Source organism: Scyliorhinus torazame, chromosome 13, assembly GCF_047496885.1.
Source record: "Scyliorhinus torazame isolate Kashiwa2021f chromosome 13, sScyTor2.1, whole genome shotgun sequence".
In the NCBI taxonomy this organism is placed as follows: Eukaryota; Metazoa; Chordata; class Chondrichthyes; order Carcharhiniformes; family Scyliorhinidae; genus Scyliorhinus; species Scyliorhinus torazame.
The window spans coordinates 14,063,240-14,079,203 of NC_092719.1; the positions used below are offsets into that span (position 1 = coordinate 14,063,240).

At 48.4% G+C, this 15,964-nt stretch overlaps 2 protein-coding genes across 5 annotated transcripts in view; one reads left to right on the forward strand and one right to left on the reverse strand.

Moving 5' to 3' along the window:
* Positions 1–15,964, reverse strand: part of usp6nl (USP6 N-terminal like) — a 373,327-nt gene that overhangs the window by 355,511 nt on the left and 1,852 nt on the right. The gene's annotated exons all lie outside the window — the stretch shown is intronic.
* net1 (neuroepithelial cell transforming 1) overlaps positions 1–15,964 on the forward strand; it is a 226,080-nt gene that overhangs the window by 18,728 nt on the left and 191,388 nt on the right. Inside the window, exon 1 of one of the 4 annotated variants that reach the window (XM_072471093.1) lies at positions 6,268–6,446. The exons of 2 other annotated variants lie outside the window; for them this stretch is intronic. In XM_072471093.1, the coding sequence (XP_072327194.1) occupies positions 6,391–6,446 (56 nt within the window). In that variant the 5' untranslated portion in view covers positions 6,268–6,390. Of the gene's footprint in view, positions 1–6,267; positions 6,447–15,964 lie in introns of those variants that run through there. One more of the 4 variants, XM_072471089.1, reaches the window with a different exon arrangement.

A 15,964-nucleotide genomic window follows, 5' to 3' on the forward strand; every position in this document is an offset into this window, starting at 1 on the left:
CAAAACGAGAAGACCTCACCAGCGAGATGGCGCGAGCCAACATATTCACTAAATTGGATGCGTCCAAAGGATTCTGGCAGATCCAACTGGACCCGGCCAGCCGAAGACTATGCACATTCAACACCCCTTTTGGCAGATTCTGCTACAACCGGATGCCATTCGGCATCATTTCGGCATCTGAAGTATTCCACCGCATTATGGAGCAGATGATGGAAGGCATCGAAGGGGTACGTGTATATGTGGACGATATCATCATTTGGTCCACCACTCCGCAGGAACACATGCATCGTCTTCGACGTGTCTTCACCCGCATACGGCAAAATGGCCTGCGTCTCAACCGTGCGAAGTGTGCTTTCGGCCAGACGGAGCTGAAATTCCTCGGGGACCACATCTCAAGGTCCGGGGTCCGTCCCGATGCAGACAAGGTTAGCGCCATCACAGCCATGCCACGACCGGCTGACAAGAAGGCTGTCTTAAGATTCCTGGGCATGGTCAACTTCCTTGGGAAGTTCATTCCCAACCTGGCTTCTCATACAACAAACATGCGCCATCTCGTAAAAAAATCGACGGAATTCAACTGGCACCAGTCGCATCAGCAGGAATGGGAGGAGCTCAAGCACAAACTGGTCACGGCACCAGTGCTGGCCTTCTTTGACGCGACTCGCCCTACAAAGATCTCAACAGACGCCAGCCAATCTGGTATTGGAGCGGTACTCCTGCAAAAAGACAGCACGTCATCATGGGCCCCGGTTGCGTATGCCTCACGAGCCATGACCCCTACCGAACAGCGCTACGCGCAAATCGAAAAAGAATGCCTGGGCTTGTTAACTGGACTGGACAAGTTCCACGACTATGTGTATGGCCTGCCACGATTCACGGTCGAAACTGACCACCGCCCCCTGGTCAACATCATTAACAAAGACCTGAACGACATGACTCCTCGCCTCCAGCGCATCTTACTCAAACTCAGGAGGTACGATTTTGAACTGATCTACACTCCGGGGAAGGAACTCATAGTGGCGGACACTCTTTCCCGAGCAGTGAGCACACCACCAGATGCGGAGGGGTTCGTGCGTCAAATTGAGGCACACGTGACTCTGACAGCAGCAAATATGCCAGCTGATGATCCTTGTCTGGCCCACATACGCGCAGAGACGGCGACTGACCCTCTGCTGCAGCGAGTGATGCGCCACATGACGGAAGGGTGGCTAAAAGGGCAGTGCCCCCAGTTTTACAATGTGCGAGATGATCTCACCAATATAGACGGGGTCCTTATGAAATCGCATAGGATCGTCATTCCACACAGTGTGCGCCAGATGATTCTTCGTCAACTACACGAAGGCCACTTGGGTGTCGAAAAATGCAGACGAAGGGCCCGGGCGGCGGTATATTGGCCGGGTATTAATGAAGACATAGCCAACATGGTGCTCAACTGCACAACCTGTCAGAGGTTTCAGCCGGCGCAACCTCCGGAAACACTTCTACCACACGAGATGGTGACGTCCCCCTGGGCGAAGGTGGGTGTTGACCTATTTCACGCGCTCGGCAGAGATTACATTGTTATTATAGACTACTTCTCAAACTACCCGGAAGTCATGCCTCTCCATGATCTGACGTCGTCCGCAGTCATTGGGGCCTGCAAGGAAACGTTTGCTCGCCATGGCATTCCAAGGACTGTCATGTCAGACAATGGACCTTGTTTTGCCAGCCGTGAATGGTCGTCCTTTGCCGCAGCATATGGTTTCACTCATGTGACATCCAGCCCTCTGCATCCACAATCGAACGGGAAGGCTGAAAAGGGTGTCCACATCGCAAAGCGGCTCCTGTGCAAGGCGGCTGATGCCGGATCGGACTTTAACCTTGCCTTGCTGGCCTATCGATCGGCCCCGTTATCCACGGGCCTCTCGCCAGCGCAGCTACTAATGGGTCGCTCCCTCAGGACGACGGTACCTTCCGTCCTGGCACCGACAACAGACCATGAGGCGGTTCTTCGGGACATGCAACTGCAGCGTGATCGCCAGAAAGGTCGGTACGACACACGAGCGACGGACCTGCCCCCCCTGTCCTCCGGAGACAAAGTACGCGTCCATCAACCGTATGGTGGCTGGTCAGCACCGGCCGAAGTCCTCCGACAAGTGGCTCCCCGCTCGTTCCTGGTTCGCATGCCGGATGGTTCCGTGCGTCGCCGCAATCGGCGCGCCCTTCGCCGACTTCCACGTTCACAGCCACACAACACGCCAGATCCTCAACAGGCTTCCGAGGATGACTTTGTGGAGCTGCCGCACATCACGCCCTTTCCATCGCCACCCATGGCCATGCCTGCACAGCAGCCGGTGGTTCTTGATCCACCCTTAAGGCGGTCAACCCGAATTCGTCGCAAACCCATTAGAATGGACTTATAATACAGTTCATATGTTTAATAAGTTGGACAATTTTACATGATAACCTGTTGTTGTTTATCGTTCCAGATGTCGTCTGACTGGACAACTGTTCAAAATTTTTTTTCTTCTTCTCTCGTTCGCATTTCTGTTATGTTATGGTACAACTGGATTCATGTGACGCACTCGACATCGCCCCATGTACATAGTTCCGTCATAGACACATGCTGCACACGACACACACACACTCTTAGATGCACTCACGTCACGATCATATTTATTACCACGTAGGCACATATCTTTGTAAAAAGGGGGGATGTCATGATATTCAAACACACACATCATGATGGACACACTAACAGGCAAATCAGAGTACACAACACCACAACCAATCACAGACAAGAACACCAACCACATAAAAAGCACGAGCACGACACCTGGAGGTCAGTAGGTCTGGGGAGAAGGAAGCATGAAAGAGCTGTTGAAACACCACAAGCAGGGAGCCCCCCACGTGCAGAGTGCAAAGACCAAGTTGTAAATAGTGAGTTTAAATAAACAAGTGTTGTACCATATGCAACTGTGTTGGCTCTTCTGTGTGTTAGAACACCCAACACCACACCCCCTAGCCCTCGTCCTGTAGCAAGAATGGTATGTCTGTCCCACCCAGCCCTTCCTTACCAGCAGTCGGTCCTTCTCCCTCAGGTGCGTCTCTTGTAGGGAGATTGTCTGTTTTTAGGCTTCTTAGGTGGGCAAAGACTCTGGATCTTTTCACTGGGCCGTTGAGACCTCTTACATTCCAGGTAACAATCCTGGTGGGGGGTTTCTGCCCCCCCCCCACCCGGGTCCTGCGGGATCACCAATACTTACCTGGTGGACGCGCCCCAGCACTACGGGGTTTCCCTTTGCTCGGGGGCCGTTCAGAATGGCCGCTCTCACCATGATGTCGGGCCCCAGTGCTTTCAGGTTTCCCTCTGTCCAGGGGGCACCCAGTGTGGCCGCCAGCTGAGTGTACGCCACATGGGTGCGCCCCTGAACTCCGGGGTCTCCCTTTGCCCTGATACCCTCCCGGGTGGCTGTTTGCGGCCCCCTCTTGGTTTCCCGCCCTGCTCCATGCCCACCGAGGTCTATGTCTGTACTGCTTCACGATCTCACCCGTCTCTTTGCTTCTCTTTTGTTCTGCGCTCTCCACCAGACTCTTTCTCCCCCCCCCCCCATGTGTTCTCCCCCCCCCCCCCCCCCCCGACCCCCCTTTTGCCCTCCTTGCCCCTCCTTGTGTCAGGCGCTCCCTCTCCCCTGAGAGGCGCGCCGCAGCCCTCCTTCCTTCCTGCCCTCCTGTGCTGGCCCTCCTCGCTAGTACGGTGGCCCTCCTCCCAGTACTCGCCCAGTTCTGGCCCTGTTTAACCTTCCTCCTACTGGCCCTTGTCTTGCCCTCCTGTCTGCTTTTCTCACCCTCATTTCCCTCGCTTCACCCCCCCTCAATTGCACTGAGAGAGGAGACAGGCCCTGAAACGAGGCAGCACCGTCCCGCGCCAGACATAAAACACATGTCCACAGTTCATAATCCCATTGTTCTTGTTTGCGGTCTGTCCTCTGCTCTTTGGTCCGGTTTTCCCTTCCTTTTCCATCCCCATGTCTTTCATCGCGGTTGCGTCTGCTCCTCCCCCAGTTTGTTCGCTCTAACAAACTCCTCAGCCGCCGCTGGGGTGTTAAAATACAGCTCTTTCCCCTGAAATGTTACCCAGGTTTGCATGGGTTTCGCCTCCACAACCCGAAGATGTGCAAGGTAGGTGGATTCAACACGCTAAAATTGCCCCTTAATTGGAAAAAAAAAATGAATTGGGTACAGTAAAAAAAAATTTTTTTTAAAAAATTTTAAATAAGAAAATAAAATGAAAATGAAATTTTACCCAAGGTTTGGCCGTGAATAACACCCCAAATTTCACCTTGATTTTGTGCAGTGCTGATTTCGCCTTGTTGAACTCAGCCCTTCTTTTGGCCAGGTCCGCCCCAATGTCCTGATGCACCCTCATGGTCTTCCCTTCCCATGTGCTCGATTTTGTCTGCCGGGCCCACTTTAGGATTTTCTCCCGGTCTTGGAACCGGTGCAGCCTTGCAATAATCGCTCTGGGTTGCTCCCCGACTTTGGCCTTGGGTCGGAGCGCCCTGTCTATTTCTGTTGGGTTTGGAAATACCTTCTTTCCCACTAGCTTGCCCATCATTTGGGTGATGTAGCCTGTTGGGTCTCTGCCCTCCTTCCCCTCTGGCAGACCCACTATTTTTTTTTTAAATAAACATTTTATTGAGGTATTTTTTGTTTTACAATGATAAAATAAACAATATACATAAGCCTATAAACATAGTGCAAAAAATACCTGCTTCCTCCCTTACAGGTCCCACCTTTATTAACCCCCTACTCTAAACTAAACTAACCCCCCCTTCGGCTGACGATTAATTTTCTGCAAAGAAGTGGACGAACGGTTGCCACCTCCAGGTGAACCCTAACATTGACCCTCTCAAGGCGAACTTGATTTTCTCCAAACAGAGAAAGCTAGCCAGGTCTCTGACTTCAGGGGCTTTGAGTCTCTCCAAGCTAATAGTATCCGTCTCCGGGCTACCAGGGAAGCAAAGGCCAGAATGTCTGCCTCTTTCTCCTCCTGGATTCCCGGATCTTCCGACACCCCAAAAATCGCCACCTCCAGACTCGGTGCCACCCTTGTTTTTAACACCGTTGTCATGACGTCTGCCAACCCCTGCCAGAATCCCCTAAGCTTCGGGCATGCTCAGAACATATGGACATGGATCGCTGGCCCCCCCACACATCTTGAACACCTGTCTTCCACACCAGAGAACCTGCTCATCCGGGCCACTGTCATGTGAGCCCAGTGAATGACCTTGAACTGTATCAGGCTGAGCCTGGCACATGTTGTGGATACGTTTACTCTACTCAACGCCTCCACCCAGAGACCATCCTCCATCTCCTCCTAACTCCTCTTCCCATTTGCGCTTCACCTCCTCTGTCTCCATGAGCTCCTTATAGATGTCAGAGACCTTCGCTTCTCCCACCCCCACTCTGGAAACTACCCGATCCTGAATCCCCCTTGGTGGTAGGAGCGGGAAGGTTGAGACCTGTCTACGTAGGAAGTCCCGCACCTGCAGATACCTAAATTTGTTTCCCCTCGCCAATCCAAATTTCTCCTCCAGCTCCCTCAAGCGAGGAAAGCTCCCTTCTATAAACATATCCCCCATCCTCTCAATTCCTGCCCTCTGCCATGTCCGAAAGCCCCCGTCCATCCTTCCCGGGGCAAACTGGTGGTTATTGCAGATTGGGGACCAGACCGATGCTCCCACATGCTTTTTCCATTGCCCCCAGACTCTCAGGGCTGCCACCACCACGGAGTACCACCGTGCCAGCGGGAACGGCAGAGGCGCAGTTATCAAGGTCCCCACCTGGTGCCTTTGCATGAAGCCGTCTCCATATGCTCCCATGCCGACCCTACCCCCACCACCCACTTCGTGATCATGGCCAAGTTTGGCAGCGCCAGCCCGCTCCCTCCCCGGCTCCACTCAATCACGCCTCTCCTGTCCCCTTGCCTGGATCACGAACATCTCGCTTTCCCCCATATTTAGTTTGTATCCTGAAAACCGGCCAAATTCTCCCAGAATCCTCATGATTTCTTCCACCCCTCCACTGGGTCCGATACATACAGGAGCAGGTCGCTGCGTAAAGCAAGACTCTATGTTCCACCCCCCCCCCCCCCCGCACGGACCAACCCCTTCCAGCCCTTTGAGGCTCTCAGCGACATTGCCAGTGGCTCTATAGCTAGCGCGAACAACAGTGGGGAGAGGGGCACCCCTGATTCGTCCCTTGATGTAGGCTAAAATAGTCTGATGTCATCCTATTCGTCCGTACGCTCGTCCATATCGGTGCATCGAGAGGAGGACCAGGAATGCTCGCAAAGGCAGAAACAGAAGGACAGGGAAGGATTTGGCTGAAGCTGCACCGGGAGGAAGCATGGTGGAGGACCGGACCTCTGGCTTGTCGACCCAGTGGTCAACGGAGCAGTTCATGTAAGTTATCCAGGAGGGCTTGTTTGATCTAGTAATATTAGACTGTGCCAAGTTGTTAGATTCCTAATATTACTGGACTATGCCAAGTTGAAGGAATTTATAATATTCCTACTATTTGGTTACCAGCAGCACTTTGCGATTACTGGGACTCAGTAGAAATTTGCAGTTAAAACTTCTCAGGTGCCAATAGGAATTGTTTTATTTGTCTTGTCTTTTGATTACAATTTGAAAGTCATTTAAAAGGCAATTCATAGACAATTTGAAGCTTTCAGAAGAATCAAAGACATTATCTTTTTGCTTAGGCAGACAGCTCGAAAGTAACTTTTAAAAATTAAAAGTCTGGAAATTAAACATGAAAAAGAGGAGAGAGCGAGAGAGCTAAACTAAAACTAAACCTCAAAAACATTCCCCAAAATGGCGGGGGGAAACTTTTCAGTTTTACCCTTTCATATCTGTCTTAAATCATCTAATCACACCCCAATATAATCCTAATTGGTTTGGGTTAGACTCAAACACATTTGATTTGACGGCAAGCCGTCCATCTTCAATGTGCAACATCAGTTTTATCATGTTATGGAATGTGATTCACGCAGTAATCACTAATGGCCTGAAAAGAGAACAATAGAGCTTTAGTTACTGGACAATTGTCACCTCGTTGCCGTGGAATTCAGCCCTTGTCCTTGACAGCAGCACAAGCATAGTGTCAAATTGTCTTACAACTGTGCTGTTTTAATCTATGATGGAATTATGCCGTTTCATGCTTTTTTTTGTGCTTCTGTATGTTCAGAGATGACCTGAGGTTATAAGTGAATTTAAAATGGGTATTTAAAACTGGGGCTTAATATTTATGCTTAAACAGCTATCTTTTACCTATACTAGTTGTATTAGAAATACCTGGCTTCTACAGTGCTTCACTGCGGAGACAGTAGGCTCCTGTGACGAGCGTACGGACGAATAGGATGACATCAGACTATTTTAGCCTACATCAGGGGACGAGTCTTGTTGTCACAAAAATGCTCATCCTCACCCCAACCTAATTTTTTGTTTTGTGTGAACATTTGCCCAAATGATTATTGGCTACCTTATTGTAAGTCCCTGTTTTTACGTTGTTCGACTATAATGTCAACTAGTTCATGGGCCAAGATCTAGTTTTTTTATAACTTGGAGTACCCAATTCATTTTTCACAATTAAGGGACAATTTAGCGTGGCCAATCCACCTATCCTGCACATCTTTGGGTTGTGGGGGCGAAACCCACACATACACTGGGAGAATGTGTAAACTCCACATGGACAGTGACCCAGAGCCGGGATCGAACCTGAGACCTCGGCACCGTGAGGCAGCAGTGCGAACCACTGCGCCACCATGCTGCCCCTGGCCAAGTTCTAGTTGAGCTGCTGCGCCTCCTTCAACCTCTCTCGTGCTCTGTGGCCCTCTGGCTTACTATTTACCTCCTCAAGTCAAAGCTACTTTTCCTGCCTCTATCTGCTCATCTTCAGAGTTCACAACAAGAGTTTGGAGAGGAGAGTGGGAGGGATGGCAGCGAGAGAGAGTGTCGAGGGGTGGCAGCGAGAGAGACGGTCGAGGAGCGGAGGGGTGGCAGCGAGAGAGAGGGTCGAGGAGCGGCAGAGGCAATGAGCTGGAGGCCAGCAAGAGGAGAAGGGTCAACAAGCAGGAAGTTCAGTGAGCAGGAAAGGCAATGAGCAGGCAGCAAGTAGAAACACGGAAAATAGGAGCAGGTGTAGGCCATTCTGCCCTTCAAGCCTGCTCAGCCATTCAAATGGTCGATCATCCAATTTGGTAACCTGTTCCTGCTTTCCCCCCCCCCCCCCATATTCTTTGATCCCCTGAGTCCCAAGTGCTATATCTAACTCCTTCAAAACATACAATGTTTTGGCCTCTACTGCTTCCTGCAGTAGCGAATTCCACAAGCTTGCCACTCAGAGAACATTTCTCTTTATCTCAGTCCTTAGACTATGACCTCTGGTTCCAGGCACGTCCATCATTGGGAACATCCTTCCTGCATCTACCCTGTTTAGAACTCTTAAAATATTTATAGGTTTCTATGAGAACCCCCCATTCTTCTGATCTCCAACAAATAGAATCCTAAGAAACTGAATCTCTTCTCGTACTTCAGCCCCGCCACGTCAGGAATCTTCTCTACATTCCCTCAATAGCAAGAACATGCTTGGTCAGATAAGGAGACCAAACTGCACACATTATTCCAGGTGTAGCCTCACCACAGCACTGTACAATTGCAGCAAGACATCCCTGCGCCTGTAATCCAAGCCCCTCTCAATAAAGGCCAGCATACCATTTGCCGCCTTTACAGCCTGCAGCACCTGCATTCTTACCTTCAGCAACAGGTGTACGAGGACATGCAGGTCTCTTTGCACTTTCCCCTCTCTTAATTTGTAGTCCAGTCAGATAATCTGCCTTGCTGTTTTTGCGACCAAAGTGGATAACCTCACATTTGTCCACATTACACTGCACCTGCCATGCATTTGCTCACTCACTCAAGTTGTCCAAATCACACTGGAGCATCTCTGTATCCTCATCACAGCTCACTCTCCCACCCAGCTTTGTACCATATGCAAATTTGGAGATATTACATTTAGTTCCCTCATCTAAATCATTAATTTTTTAAAATTATAAATTTAGAGTACCCAATTATTTTTTTTCCAATTAAGGGTCAATTTAGAGTGGCCAATCCACCTAACCAGCACATCTTTCTTTGGGTTGTGGGTGTGACACCCACGCAGACACTGGGAGAATGTGCAAACTCCACACAGACAGTGACCCAGAGCTGGGATTCAAACCGAGGCCCTCAGCGACGTAGTCCCAGTGCTAACCTCTGTGCCACGTGCCACCCCTTAAATCATTAATATATACTGTGGGGGTGGAATGTGGCGCAGTGGGTAGCACTGAGACAACGGCTGGGGTACATGTACGACTACTTCCGGCTGGAGAAGATTAAGTTTGAATTGAGGCGATGAGTGGCGGGCTTTGAAACATGGTGGGGACTGTTCATGACCATGATCGAGGAATTTTGTTGCGGAGGGAGGGGGTGAAAAGTGGGGGAAATATGTATACCGTGAGATGTGGAGAATGTTCTCCGATTTATAAGAATTCCAGTGGATTTCTCAAGCATGATGTCCCTTTCATAAATCCATGCTGACTCTTTCTGATTCTACCACTATTTTCCATGTGCTATGCTATAAAATCTTTGATCATGGACTCTAGAATTTCCCCCACTACCGACGTCAGGCTGACTGGTCTATAATTCCCTGTCTTCTCTTTTCCTCCCTTTTTAAAAAGTGGGGTTACATTACCTACTCTGCAATCTGCAGGAACTGTTCCAGAGTTTGTAGAATCTTGGAAGGTGACCACCAATATATCCACTATTTCTAGGGCCACTTCCTTAAGTACTCTGGATGTAGATTATCAGACCATAGGGATTTATCGACCTTCAATCCCGTCAATGTCCCCAGACCATTTCCCTACTAATACCAACCTTCAGTTCCTCCCTCTCACTAAACCCAGTGTTCCCCAAATTTCCTTTGTGAAAACAGAACTAAAGTATGTATTTGTTCATCAGCCATTTCTTTGTTCCCCATTTACAAAGTTAGCATATTTCTTTTATATTTTTACATTTATTTTGGTTTTGTTTACCAATATAGGAATTTACCAATGTCTTGTATTTCAGCTTGAGGGTACAGTTTTTTTCTGTGATGAGAAATGTACAGAACCTAATTACAGCTTTTACATTGGTTTTAATGGGAAAATTTAATTTGCTCAAAGTTGGTTCACTTAAAGTTGCATTTTCTTGGTATGCCCACACAATTTGAAGTGAGGTCTTGCTGTAGTTAAATTTGGGCAGAAAGGTATAGGGATATGCGTTCAAGAAGAACAGAGCAGAATACATTCAGAATGTTATTTCCTGTAAGCGCTGCAACTCTGCAGTATACATAGAAACATGCATTGAAAATTAAAACAGGAGGAGGCCATTCAGCCTTTCGAGCCTGCTCCGCCATTTATTACGATCATGGCTGATCATCAAGTCCAATACTCTGATCCAGCCCCTTTTCTCCTCTTCTCTCGCCACCCCCCCCCCCGCCATATTCTTTGATCCCTTGGAGCTATATGTACCTCCTTGAAATTACAAAACATAAGAGCAGCACGGTGGTGCAGTGGGTTAGCCCTGCAGCCTCACGCGCCGAGGTCCCAGGTTCGATCCCGGCTCTGGGTCACTGTCCGTGTGGACAAAGAACAAAGAACAAAGAAATGTACAGCACAGGAACAGGCCCTTCGGCCCTCCAAGCCCGTGCCGACCATACTGCCCGACTAAACTACAATCTTCTACACTTCCTGGGTCCGTATCCTTCTATTCCCATCCTATTCATATATTTGTCAAGATGCCCCTTAAATGTCCCTATCGTCCCTGCCTCCACTACCTCCTCCGGTAGTGAGTTCCAGGCACCCACTACCCTCTGCGTAAAAAACTTGCCTCGTACATCTACTCTAAACTTTGCCCCTCTCACCTTAAACCTATGCCCCCTAGTAATTGACCCCTCTACCCTGGGGAAAAGCCTCTGACTATCCACTCTGTCTATGCCCCTCATAATTTTGTATACCTCTATCAGGTCGCCCCTCAACCTCCTTCGTTCCAGTGAGAACAAACCGAGTTTATTCAATCGCTCCTCATAGCTTATGCCCTCCATACCAGGCAACATTCTGGTAAATCTCTTCTGCACCCTCTCTAAAGCCTCCACATCCTTCTGGTAGTGTGGCGACCAGAATTGAACACTATACTCCAAGTGTGGCCTAACTAAGGTTCTATACAGCTGCAACATGACTTGCCAATTCTTATACTCAATGCCCCGGCCAATGAAGGCAAGCATGCCGTATGCCTTCTTGACTACCTTCTCCACCTGTGTAGCCCCTTTCAGTGATCTGTGGACCTGTACTCCTAGATCTCTTTGACTTTCAATACTCTTGAGGGTTCTACCATTCACTGTATATTCCCTACCTGCATTAGCCCTTCCAAAATGCATTACCTCACATTTGTCCAGGTTAAACTCCATCTGCCATCTCTCCGCCCAAGTCTCCAGACAATCTAAATCCTGCTGTATCCTCAGACAGTCCTCATCGCTATCCGCAATTCCACCAACCTTTGTGTCGTCTGCAAACTTACTAATCAGACCAGTTACATTTTCCTCCAAATCATTTATATATACTACAAAGAGCAAAGGTCCCAGCACTGATCCCTGTGGAACACCACTGGTCACAGCCCTCCAATTAGAAAAGCATCCCTCCATTGCTACCCTCTGCCTTCTATGGCCTAGCCAGTTCTGTATCCACCTTGCCAGTTCACCCCTGATCCCGTGTGACTTCACCTTTTGTACTAGTCTACCATGAGGGACCTTGTCAAAGGCCTTACTGAAGTCCATATAGACAACATCTACTGCCCTACCTGCATCAATCATCTTAGTGACCTCCTCGAAAAACTCTATCAAGTTAGTGAGACACGACCTCCCCTTCACAAAACCGTGCTGCCTCTCACTAATACGTCCATTTGCTTCCAAATGGGAGTAGATCCTGTCTCGAAGAATTCTCTCCAGTAATTTCCCTACCACTGAAGTAAGGCTCACCGGCCTGTAGTTCCCGGGATTATCCCTGCCACCCTTCTTAAACAGAGGAACAACATTGGCTATTCTCCAGTCCTCCGGGACATCCCCTGAAGACAGCGAGGATCCAAAGATTTCTGTCAAGGCCTCAGCAATTTCGTCTCCAGCCTCCTTCAGTATTCTGGGGTAGATCCCATCCGGCCCTGGGGACTTATCTACCTTAATATTTTTTAAGACACCCAACACCTCGTCTTTTTGGATCACAATGTGACCCAGGCTATCTACACCCCCTTCTCCAGACTCAACATCTACCAATTCCTTCTCTTTGGTGAATACTGATGCAAAGTATTCATTTAGTACCTCGCCCATTTCCTCTGGCTCCACACATAGATTCCCTTGCCTATCCTTCAGTGGGCCAACCCTTTCCCTGGCTACCCTCTTGCTTTTTATGTAAGTGTAAAAAGCCTTGGGATTTTCCTTAACCCTATTTGCCAATGACTTTTCATGACCCCTTCTAGCCCTCCTGACTCCCTGCTTGGAGTTTGCACATTCTCCCCGTGTTTGCGTGGGTTTTGCCACCACAACCCAAAAGATGTGCAGGGTAGGTGGATTGGCAACGCTAAATTGCCCCTTAATTGGAAAAAAATAATTGGGTACACTAAATCTTTTTTTTTCAAGAAATTACAAAACATATGTGTAACATGGTCTAAAAAAATATTATCGATGGCTGATGTACCTGTCGTGACAGGTCTGGATCTTAAGGCAATCACTCGCTGACGAGTATGATTGTCTGCCAAAGAAACTCCGTGTTACTGGTCATAGGTTCTGTGGGTTCTTGCATGACTGATTAACCCAATCCTGGACCCACTTCTTCGACCTCAAACTTGGAGATGCGGTCGGTCCTTGGACTCGAGATCGCTAGTATTCCTTTCTCCAGCTCCCTTTCCATTTCCTCTTCCGTCAGGCATCCTCAAAGAATTGAGTCCCTTCAATCAGAAGGTTCGTCCAAGTATGTCTCCTTTGCAAAGGTCTCCTAGGTATTGATGTCTATGTTGCATTTCGTGAGGTAAACCTTTAGGGTGTTTTTGAAGCGCTTCCATTGTCATCCTCTTGTTCGGAAACCTTCCTTGAGCCGGGCAAAAATGATTTGCTTTGGCAGTCAGCACTCTGACATCCTATGCGCTAGGCTGGCTCAGCGGTGTTGGTTTCATATGATTATAGCCTCGATGCTGGTGCTCCAGGCACCTTCAAGGATGCTGATGTTCATACCCCTGTCCTCCCAGCTGATGTGGAGAATCTGTTTCAGACAGCATTGATGGTACCTGTCCAGGGCCTTGAGGCGGTGTCTTTATATAGTCCGAGTCTCCGAGCCATATGGAAGAGTTGGGAGGGCAACCGCCTTGTACACTAAGATCTTGGTGTCAGTACGGATCTCGTGGTCGTAAAAGACACTCGCCCGTGGGCTTCCGAAGGAAGCGCTCCCGAATTGGTAAGGATGTTGGATCTCCACATCAATGTCAGCCTTAGAGGAAAGGTAGTTCCCCAGGTATTGGAAATGTTCCACGTTTGGTAGGGTGTCTCCATTCATCTTGATGAAGGGAGATACTGGATCTCACCTTGGGGCGGGGTAGTAAAGAACTTGAGTCTTCTTGAGGTTGAGGCTGCTGAGACCAATTCTTTGGTATGCTTCTGCAAAGGTATCATGCACGGTTTTGAGATTCTCTACTGAGAGAGTGGAGATGCCGTGCCGTCTGCATACTGAAGTTCTACAGCGATGTCTGTGTCGTTCTCTTCTGGGATTTCTACTGGTTAAGGTTGAAAATTTTTCCATCTATCCTGCCGATGATGTCCACTGGGAAGCTTGCTCTTGACAAGGTCAAGGATGGTGGCAGTGAAGATGAAGAAAAGGGTGGGGGCGATGACACATAGCTGCTTGACTCAGTCTTGACCTCAAAGATTTTGGTCATATTTCCATTGGTGAGGACTGTCGGCAACATCTTGTCATGGAGGAGTCGGAAGGTGTGAATGCATTTCTCTGGACAATCTGCCTTTGGCAGGGTCTTCCATAGCACTTCCTAATTGGTTGGATGAGATCGGTGAAAACCATGTAGAGTGGTTGATGTTGCTCCTTGTATTTCTCTTGAAGGTTCTGAGCAGTGAAAATCATGACCACTGTTCCATGGTTTTGTCGGAAGCCACACTGGTTTCTGGAAGGATTTCTTCAGACTGGAGATGGCGGCTAGCGAGGATTCGGGCGATGATGTTCCTGGCCATGGAGAGTAGAGAGATTCCTTGGTAGTTCCCACAGTCCACTTTCTCTCCTTTTTGTCATTCCTGCGGTTGGCAAGAATTTCTTCTCTGCCCCAGATTTCCAACAGCTGATGGGGATGACAGGTGATCTCTTCTCCCTCCAAGTTTGAATATCTCCACCTGGATCCTGTCCACTCCTGCAACTTTTCCATTCTCCACACGTTTAATAGCAGCGTCGAATTCACGCTTGGTGGGAGTCCAAAATCATCTTTGATGGGGAGTTGGGGGATTTCCTCAAACACATCCTCATCTCTGGTTGTATCATGGTTTAGGAGTCCTTTGAAATGTTCTCTCCATTGAAGGCCAATGTTGTATCCATTTCTCAAGAGGGCTGTGTCCTTACTCTGCACCGGTTTGAGGGCTAGGGTGTTGGGTCCATATATTGCCTTGGTGGCACTGAGAAAGCCCAGGTATCATGCTTGTCAGCGAGGATGCAGTTCCTGAGCTTTCTCAGTCCACCATTTGTTCTTGATTTCCCTAGTTCATTTATTTCCCTAGTTCATTGTATCTCTGACTTGCTGGTTATGTTGTTTGGCTAAGTGAGGAGAGCTTTCCTCCTCTTGTCGATGAGGTCTTGGATGGTGTGATCATTCTCGTTGAACCAGTCTTGGTGTTTCCTGGTCTTGTAGCCACTTGGTGATGCAAGACACAAATCTGAAATACGAAGACCTTTACAGAAAATTGTTCTGGGAAATGGATGTAGCTAAAAATAATTCACTTTTGAATGTAGCTTGCAATACGTCACCATACATTTTCTGGAAGTTTAGAATGCCAGAGCGATCTTGCTGCTGTGGTGAAGTTTTAAGCCTTGCGAACATAGTACTGGCAATCTTCTGTGGGAGAATTCCCCTGTTAATGAGCAATATCAGTGTAATCATGCCTCCTGGGGCTGACATAGGAATAAGAAACCGTTGAAAATACATGATGAACTCTGACCAAAGATACTTTTTGCATACAGAGAATTTATTTGCTGTGCCGTGATAGTTTCTGGAAGGAGCCATGAACAGTGAAATCCCATAAACAAAAACTCGATAAACGAATAGTTACATTTATTTTTGACGGTTGAGGGAGGAATGTTAACCAGGTCAGCACAAGAATGCCCTACTCTACATTATTCTGCAATCAGGTCAAAACACAGACAGTTTCTACTTTTTTAAAGCTTTACTCCTCCGTTCATGTACTACGTACGCACTGAGACAACCTGCTTCCATCACAACCCTCTGCCAATGTAACAGGAAAAATCTGGGAGATTGGTATAGTTGACTGGACTCCCCTTCATTAGGGATGGCACCACATGGATACACCATGTCTGAGCTCTAGTGCAGCGGAAAGCTTTGTGCCAGCACAGTATAAAATAAAGTTGTCACAGTGCCTGCTGCCACCCCATCTCTATTCTTGCGAATGAATAACACTAAGGTAATATTAACTGAAGGGAGAAATTGCCATCCCAGTGGGTGGGATTGACTTAATTTCTTAGCTGAAGACTCTGGTATTTATGAACAACAATTAGATGCAGCTTTTGTCACTGACAACCAACTTTGTATAAGAATATCCACTGGTGTGTCTATTATCCCCAAAGGCC